This window comes from Mastomys coucha, unplaced genomic scaffold, assembly GCF_008632895.1.
Source record: "Mastomys coucha isolate ucsf_1 unplaced genomic scaffold, UCSF_Mcou_1 pScaffold5, whole genome shotgun sequence".
In the NCBI taxonomy this organism is placed as follows: domain Eukaryota; kingdom Metazoa; phylum Chordata; class Mammalia; order Rodentia; family Muridae; genus Mastomys; species Mastomys coucha.
In genome coordinates, this window is record NW_022196911.1 from 20,422,279 (window position 1) to 20,432,067 (window position 9,789).

Here is a 9,789-nt window from a genome sequence, read left to right on the forward strand (position 1 = left end):
TGTCTCTCAGTAGGTCTGTAGTAAAAGGGAGAAAGAACACCGGCCATTACCATGAACACAGTAGGTGTCTGTAACTAGGGGTATATTCCTTCCTGTCTGCACCTCAATCTGCATCCAAGGCAGATCCTTCGCCTGAAACCCAAAGCCTGCTCGTCTTCCAGGATGTTCACGCTAACCAAGGATAGCTTTACCTGTCTTTACAGAGGCTGGCCCCAGTCAGAGACACCCAGGGCCATCAACACCAGAGAAAAACAGATGGAAAGAGGCAAATATAAAAAAACATACGTGACAGAACCAATGCATTTTGGCACCATCAGAACTCAGTTCACCTATCCCAGCAAGTAAGACCTGGATAACCTTAAAACATATGAAAAGCTAGATTCTGAGCAAAAATCCCATATGTTTAAAATGTTAGAAGTCTTTAAGGAGGACATAAATAATTCTATTAACAAAATAGTGGAAAACACAGGCAAATAGGTAGAAGCTCTTAAAGAGGAAACAAATAAATCCCTTAGTGAAATACAGGAAAATACAATCTCATAGGTGAAGAAACTGAGCAAAATGATCCAAGACCTAAAGTTGGAAATAGAAACAATGAGGAAAACACAAGTAGAGGTAACCCCAGAGATGGAGAACTTAGTGCCTTCATAAAGGAATTGGAGATTTCCTCTACTAGCAACATAAAAAAACACCTGAAATCTCTAGAATAGATAGAAGCAAAAACACGCACATTGCAGAGACTTCAGGGAATAGTAAACTCGGGCCTGAAACTAACCAATGAGAAATAAAGAGAATGATACAAAGAATCAACAAAACCAAGAAGTTATTCCTTGGGAAAATAAACAAGTCAAGTTAACTAAAAGGTACAGAGACAGGATCCAAAGTAACAAAATCAGAAATGAAGAGGGAGACATAACAACAGAAACTGAGGAAACTAAAAAAATGTTATCAGAATCTACTATAAAAGCCTATACTCTACAAAACTGGAAAATCTAGATGAAATTCATGAGTTCCTATACAGATAATATTGGACAAAGTAAAATCAAGAACAGGTAAACTATATAACCCCTAAATAGATGGAAATAGACATTAATAAAACCACTAAAGTAAAAAAAGCCCATAGTCAGATGAGCTTAGTGCAGAATTCTATGTTCAAAGAAGAGCTAATACCAATACTCCTCAAACTCTTCCACAAAACAGAAAAAGAAGGAACGCTACCTAATTCATTCTATGAAGTCACAGTTACTCTGATACCTAAATCATATAGACCCAACAAAGAAAATTTTGCTTATGAATATCAATGTAAAAATACTCAACAAAATTCTCAAAAACTGGATCCAAGAACACACTAAAACCATCATTCATCACCACCAAGTAGACTTCATCCCACAGATGCAGGGATTGTTAAATGTATGAAAATTCACAAAGTCATATACCATATAAACAAACTCAAGGAAAGAAGTCATCTTTTTACCAAATTCAACATCTCATTTGATGCTGAAAAATGCCCCCCTTCATGTTAAAAGTCTTGTAGAGATCAGGAATTAATGGCCAATATATATATATATACATATATATATATATATATATATATATATATATATATACACACATATATATATATACTTATCTATATACATATAAATATATATATGTGTGTATATGTATATATATACATATCTATATACATATCTATATCTAGATAGATAGATAGATAGATAGATAGATAGATAGATGATAGACAGACAGATATGTGAGGTCCCAGCCTATTGTGGGTAGTGCTATCCCTAGTTTCTATAAGATAAGAGGATGATATGTCCATTATAGCAAGCCAGTAAACAGCACTCTTCCATTATTTTTGCATCAGCTTCTGCTTCCATGTTTGTTCTCTGTTTGAGTTCCTTCCTGGATTTTTTGAAGATAAACAACAATGTTAACGATAACTAAGGCAATCTCCACATTTGAGAAACAACACAGTATATTTATGTTTTTGAGGATAGTTCATAAGGAGAAGTTATATTATGTCTTGTACATCACATCAATTCAAAACTAAATTTAAAAAAAAGTAAATTTAAAAAAGGTACGCCATATGGCTTAGGCAAGAAATAGAAGTGGGAGATCAGGGAGAGAGAAAGGATTCTAGGAGAGATCCAGGAGGGGGATCAGTCCTGGAAGATGTAACAAGATAGACACATGGTACCTGAGCAGTGGTAACCAGACATGTGGCAGAATCTAGGATAAAGTAAACGTGTTATCTTTAGTTATGATCTAGTCAGAGTAGAGCCTAGCTATACAGCAGATGATGTGATAGTATACATAAGTGACCCCCAAAATTCCACCAGAGAATTCCTACAGCTGATCAACAACTTCAGGAAAGTGGCTGGATATAAAATTAACTCAAAGAAATCAATAGTCTCTTTCCTTTATACAGATGATAAACAGAGTGAGAATGATATTAGGGAAACAATACCCTTCACAATAGCCACAAATAATGTAAAATATCTTGTGTACTCTTACCAAACAAGTGACAGTTCTGTGTAATAAGAACTTCAAGTTCCTGAAAAGAGAAATGGAAAAAGACCTCAGAAGATGGAAAGTTCTCCCATGCTCATGCATTGGTAGAATTAACATAGTGAAAAGGGCCATCTTACCAGAAGCAATCTACAGATTCAATTCAATTACCATCAAAATTCCAACACTGTTTGTTCTTCATAGACATGGGAAGAACAAGTTTCAACATTGTATGAAAAAACAAAAAACTCAGGATATATAAAAATATTCTTAGCAATAAAAGAGCTTCCATCGGAAACACCATCCCTGGCCTCAACGAGTATTATGAGGCAATAGTGAGAAAAAAAATAAAAAAATTTAAAAAAAACCACATGGAATTGGTACAGAGACAAACAAGGATATAATGGAATAGAATGGGAAACCCAAAAGTAAATGCGTCCACTTATTGACATTTGACATTTGACAAAAAGCCAGAAAACATACAGTGGAAAAAAAAAAGCAACTTCAATAATCGTTCCTGATGTAACTGCATGAAAATAGATCCATATCTATCACCTTGCATAAAGTGAAGCCCAAGAGGATCAATGACCTCAACCTAAAAATATGAACACTGAATCTAATAGAAAAGAAAATAATGAAACTTAGAAGGGGGGGCAAAATAATCACAGGAGGCTGAGGAAGGGAGGATCTTGAATAGGATATGGGAGAGGAGGTGAAAGATGAACAGAATCAGGTATGGGGAGGTGGCAGCAACAAAGAGAATCCCATAGAGCCAGGAGAATGAATGGAAACATGGATCCTCTCGGGGTGGGAGGTGAGAGAACCCTCTAGAATGTCTTAGAGACCTGGGAAGCGAAAGAATCTCAGGAATCAAGGGAGATGATCTTAGCCAAACAGCATAACAATGGTGACAGGGAACTTGAAGAGTACAGCCCAGTAGAAAGACAGGGCCTCAAGTGGAGGGACAGAGTTACCAACCTTCAGTCAAAATTTCTGATCCAGAATTGTTCCAGTATAAAAGAACTACAGGAACAAAAATGGAGAAGAGACTGAAAGAAAGGCGGTCCACTGACTGACCCAACTTGGAATCCATTTCAAAGGAAAGAGCACCAAGACCTGTAAATATTACTGATTCTATGATGTGCTTACAGAAAGAAGCCTAGCATGGCTGCTCTCTGAAAGGTCTTATCAGCATTTACGTGAAGGAGATGCAAGTACTTATACCCAAACTTGGACTGAAGTCAAGGATCCCTATGGTTGAATTAGGGAAAGGATTGAAGAAGCTGAAGGAGAGGGCAACCCTGTAGTAAAACCTGTAGTCTAAACTAACCCTGAATCACGAGAGATCCCAGCGACTGAGTCACTAACCAGGCAGCATATGTGGGCTGGTCTGAGGCCTCTGGTACATATATAGCAGAAGACTGCTCGGTCTGGTGTCAGTGGGAGGAGATGAGCCTAATCCTTGAAGAGGTTGGGGCCCCAGGGTACAAGGAACCCTAGTGTGGCACACACACACACACACACACACACACACACACACATACAGAGCATACTTTTGGAGTTAAGGCTGAGGGAAAATGGGATGAGAAACTATGAGTTGGGGAACCAGGAGTGGGGCAATGCCTAGAATGTAAAAAATAAAATAATAAAAAAAAGAATTTTACAAGTTCTACGGTCCTAATACAAGCAGAGTAAAAAATATTTATCGAATTAAAAGTCAAATTAAATCAATAACATGAAAAGAAGTGGTTTATATCAAAAAAAGATACAGAAATTCAACATGATCCAAATATGGCACCACCAATTCTGAGACATGAAACAGTGGCGGCTAAGAGAACAGATGTAGTATTCAAATCTTGAAAACAAAGCAAATCAAAAAAGACTCTCATACTAGAACATTGCAATAAAATTGGATAAAGAAAGACAATATAACAGAATTTAATACATATTATAATCTTATAGCACATGCTTAGAAAAATATAGGGAATGAAATAAGACCTTTTATGAAGTTATTAACATGAAAGCTAAACATTTTTTTGAACTGTGTTTTGTGAGACTTGTTTTTTTTTGGGATGCATTTTGTTTCTGATATAATTAAATGTATTTTTGTCTGGTCTCAACAAGATAATGTAACACTTAGGACCAAATATGAAGCCAAGGAGTGCTGTGCTGGAAGCCAAGATAGAGAATATTTCCATAGCAACCATGAATTTCCCCTTAGTGCTGTGGTAGACAGGAAGAAAGGTGACCCAGACAGAAAAGAACACCAGCAGGCTGAATGACAGAAATTTGGATTCATTGAATGTATCAGGAAGATTTCTAGATAAGAAGGCCATGGTGTAACCCCCAAATGCCAAGAAGTAGAGGTATCCAAGAGCACAGTGGAAGGCAACAGATGAACCCTTGTTGCAAAAAATGATGATTTGTCCATGTTCAGTATGAACATCTTGGTCGATGAATGGAGGAAAAGTTGCCATCCATGTTCCACAAAAAACAACTTGGATCAAGGTGCAGATGGGAATGATGTAGTTAGGAGCCCTTGATATCATTAGCCACTTTACCATTCTCCCTGGAAAAGTGGCCTTGAATGCAATAACCACAGTAATAACTTTGGCCAAAACAGTGGCAAGAGCCACAGTGAATGCAACTCCAAATGTGGTCTGCTGCAGGATGCAGGTTTCTTTGTTGGGCTTGCCAATTAAAGTCAAAGAGCAGAGGAAACAGAAGGTGAGTGTGATGAGCAAAATGTAACTGAGAGCTTGGTTATTGGCCTTGACAATAGGAGTGTCTCTGTTTTTGACAAAGATGCCAATAACAAAGGCTGTGAGTGCAGATAAACACAGAGCTATGCTGGCAAGAGCCATGCCCAAGGGGTCTTCATAGGCTAGAAAGCTTACAGCTTTCTGGAGGCAGTGGTTCTTCTCTGTATTGGCATAATGACTCTCTGGACACTTCACACATTGATCCACATCTGGTCAAAATATAGTTTATTATGAGATCATGAGTCAAGGCTGGGTTGATCCCTTTATTTCTGAGACATTATTCAATACTGTTATTGATGTTACATTTTTTTGCTTTTTCAAGGACAAAGTAATAAGCACATTGTTATGAATAATTGCATATTCATAAAGTAACTTCTTCCTTATACATTTCTTTCAGTATTTATTTTCATAGATAATGTTTTGATCCAATCCGTCTCTTTTCTACTGCTAAACTCCATTCCTTCTCTCAGTTTTCCCTCCCAACTTAATGTGTCCCCTCTCTCTCTCTCTCTCTCTCTCTCTCTCTCACTCACACACACAAAAACACACACACACATACATACACACACAAGTTTTCTCTCTTTATTTTACCTTGCTATAACCACTGAATCTATTCATTTCTACCAGTGCATATATTGTTGGGGATGGCTTCAGGTGGACCATAAATAGACATTCAGGGTCTGCATTGCTAAGGCAATGTGGCGCTTCACTTTTTACTGCAAAGTACTTCCAGGAACTTCTTTAATAATCCATCTTCACCATAGTTATTTAAATTGAACTAGCCTAAATGCTTTCCCTCTCTTTACTTACATTTTTTTTCTACCTTTTCTGACATTGGTATATCCCTTTTGATAGTAACTAGAATAGTAAGTTATATTGAATAAATGTATCTCAGGCCAGGTATCACTTCATAAATAAAATATGCTTTATGTGTTATACATGCAAAATTTATTACAGAGAGTATTTTTTCAATGCTTTCCAGTTAATGCTTTTTAAAATATGTGAGTCCTAAATTCACTTTTCTCCTTAGAATTCCTTCTTTCCTTTTTTTGTTTTTCATTCTCTGTTGCAGTTTAGTGAAGAAATCCTATTCCATTGTATTTACTATTACATTATTAAATGTTCAAATAGTACCCACTAAAATTATTTCGTAACATTTCAGACAGGGATCTATATCACATAAATAAAAAATTACTACAAGAGTTGAAGGACAAGCTGGAGAGATGGCTCAGCAGTTAAGAACACTGACTGCTCTTCCAAAGGTCCTGAGTTTAATTCCCAGCAACCACCTGGTGGTTCACAACACTCCGTAATGGGGATCTGATATTCTCTTCTAGTATGTCTGAAGACAGCAACAGTGTAGCCACATATATGAAATAAATAAATAAATCTTAAAAAATGAAAAAAGATTTGGAAGACTTTAGAAAACAGTTTTATCCATTGTATATTTTTGGCTTCTTTGTCAAAGATCAAGTGTCCATAAGTACGTGGTTTTATTTCTGGGTCTTCAATTCTATTCCATTGTTCAACGTGTCCATCTCTGTACCAATACCATGCAGGTTTTATCACTATTGTTCTGTAGTGAAGCTTGAAGTTAGGGATGGTGATTTCTCCAGTCATCCTTTTATTGTTAAGAATTGTTTTCACGAATATTGAACCATCCCTGCATCCCTGGGATGAAGCCTATTTGATCATGATGGATGATCATTTTGATGTATTCTTTGATTCAGTTTGCAAGAATTTTATTGAATATTTTTGCATCAATATTCATAAGGGAAATTGGTCTGAAGTTTTCTTTCTATGTTAACAAGAAAAGATCCTCTTGTGGAATCACCATCCCTGACCTTAAGTTATACCACAGAGCAATTGTGATAAAAACTGCGTGGTATTGGTACATTGACAGGCAGGTAGATAAGTGGAATACAATTGAAGACCCAGAAATGAACCCACAAACCTATGGCCACTTGACCTTTGACAAAGGAGCTAAAAGCATCCAGTGGGCAAAAGACATTTTCAACAGATGGTGCTGGCTCAACTGGCAGTTAGCATGTAGAAGAATGCAAGTCAATCCATTCCTATCTCTTTGTACAAAACTCAAGTCCAAGTGGATCAAGGACCTCCACATAAAACCAGATATACTCAAACTAATAGAAAAGAAGTGGGGAAGAGCCTTGAGCACATAGGCACAGGGGAAAAATTCCTGAACAGAACACCAATAGCTTTGCTCTAAGATCAAGAATTGACAAATGGGATCTCATAAAGTTGCAAAGCTTCTGTAAGGCAAAAGATATTGTCAATAGGACAAAATGGCAACCAGCAAATTGGGAAAAGATCTTTACCAATCCTATATCTGAAAGAGGACTACTATCCAATATATACAAAGAACTCAAGAAATTAGACTCCAGAGAACCAAATAGCCCTATTAAAAATGAGGTACAGAGCTAAAGAAAGAATTCTCAACTGAGGAATACCGAATAGCTGAGAAGCACCTAAAGAAATGTTCAACATCCTTAATTGTCAGGGAAATGCAAATCAAAACAACCCTGAGATTCTACCTCACACCAGTCAGAATGGCTAGAATAAAAAACTCAGGTGACTGCAGAAGCTGGCAAGGTTGTGGATAAAGAGTAATGCTCCTTCATTGCTGGTGGGACTGCAAGCTGGTATAACCACTCTAGAAATTAGTTTGGTGGTTCCTCCAGAAATTGGGCATAGTGCAACCAGAGGGTGCAGCAATACTACTCCTGGGCATATACCCAGAAGATGCTCCAACATGTAATAAGGACACATGTTCCACTATGTTCATAGCAGCCTTATTTATAATAGCCAGAAACTGGAAACAACCCAGATGTCCCTCAACAGAGGAGTGGATACAGAAATTGTGGTACATCTACACAATGGAGTACTACTCAGCTATTAAAAACAATGAATTTATGAAATTCTTGGGGAAAAGGATGGACCTGGAGAATATCATCGTGAGTGAAGTAACTCAATCACAAAAGAACACACATAGTATGCATTCTCTGATAAGTGGATATTAGCCCAGAATATCAGAATAAATAAACTACAGACAACAAACCATAAGAAACTCAAGAAGATGGAAGACCAATGTGTGGATACTTCGTTCCTTCTTAAAAGGGGGATCAAAATACCCATGGAAGGAGTCGTAGATACTAACTATGGAGCAGAGACTGAAGGAAGGACAATCCAGAGATTGCTCCACCTGGGAATCCTTCCCATATTCAATCATCAAATCTAGACACTATTGCAGATACCAGCAAGTGCTGGATGACAGGAGCCTGATATAGCTGTCTCCTGAGAAGCTCTGACAGTACCCAATTAGTACAGAAATAGAGGCTCACAGCCATCCATTGGACTGAGCACAGGGTCCCCAATGAATGAACTAAAGAAAGTCACAAGGAGCTGAAGGGTTTGCAGCCCCTTAGGATGAACAACAATATGAACTAACTAGTACCCTCAGAGCTCCCAGGGACTAAATCACCAACCAAAGAGTACACATGGTGTAACTAATGGCTCCAGAAGCATATGTATAGAAGAGGATGGCCAAGTTGGTCATCAATGAGAGGAGAGGCCCTTGGCCCTGTGAAGGTCCTATGTCCCAGTGTAGGGGAATGCCAGGGCCAGTAATGTCGAGGGTGTGGGGTGTTGAGCAGGGAGAGGAGGGATGGAACAGGGGTTTGTTTTATTCTTTTCTTTTTCTTTCTTTCTTTCTTTTTTTTTTTTTGGAGGGGAACCTGGGAAAGGAGATATTGTAAATAAAGAAAACCTAAAAAGAAAGAATTGTTTTCACTATTCTGTTTTTTTTTTTTTTTTTTTTTTTTTTTTTTGCTTTTCCAGATGAATTGGAGAATTATTCTTTTTATGTCTCTTAAGAATTGTGTTGGGATTTTGATGGGGATTGCACTGAATTTGTAGATTGCCTTTGGTAGAATGGCCATTTTTCCTATGTCAATTCTGCGAATCCTTGAGCATGGGAACTTGTGCTTGTTTGAAAAGGAAAATACTCTTAATTTTGGTTACTAACGCCACTGCCTGTAAGCTCCCCAGCTTCATTTCTTAACTGCTCTCACTGGTTGTTGTCTGTGCTGTTACCCTGCAGTGGACTATGTATGCAAGACTGAGCAATAGACAGAGGTGCCTTGGGTCAGAGTTCTCTGATCACACAGACTACCCATATGGACAGCTTCATCAGACCCCTCCATACCGGCACACCCTACCCAGAGCTGAATGGTCTGCATAAACAGTAATATAGCAATTCTCCCATCCAGACTTTGAGAGCTGAAGGTACTGGTTCTTGAAGCAGTGCTAAAATGTTTTGTGTCTGGCAGGGTGGCATGCTTCATGATCAAAGGAACCAATGGTCCATGGACCAAGGTTTCCAATGGGTTGTGTGAGTGGGAGCAGTGTACTCAAGCCCTTCTTTTCCTGGCTAATGTAAAGCACTCTTTACCTTCTATCTCCTTGCCTCCTATGTTGCTTAAAAGAGCTGATAGAA

The 9,789-nt window shown here is 37.9% G+C and overlaps 1 protein-coding gene across 1 annotated transcript in view; it reads right to left on the reverse strand.

Annotated features, from left to right (window-relative positions):
* Positions 1-4,535: 4,535 nt before the first annotated feature.
* The window catches only part of LOC116077380 (vomeronasal type-2 receptor 116-like), an 18,624-nt gene continuing 13,370 nt past the window's right edge, over positions 4,536-9,789 (reverse strand). The window contains 1 exon segment of the mRNA XM_031351885.1: positions 4,536-5,482. Within this exon segment, the coding sequence (XP_031207745.1) occupies positions 4,536-5,482 (947 nt within the window).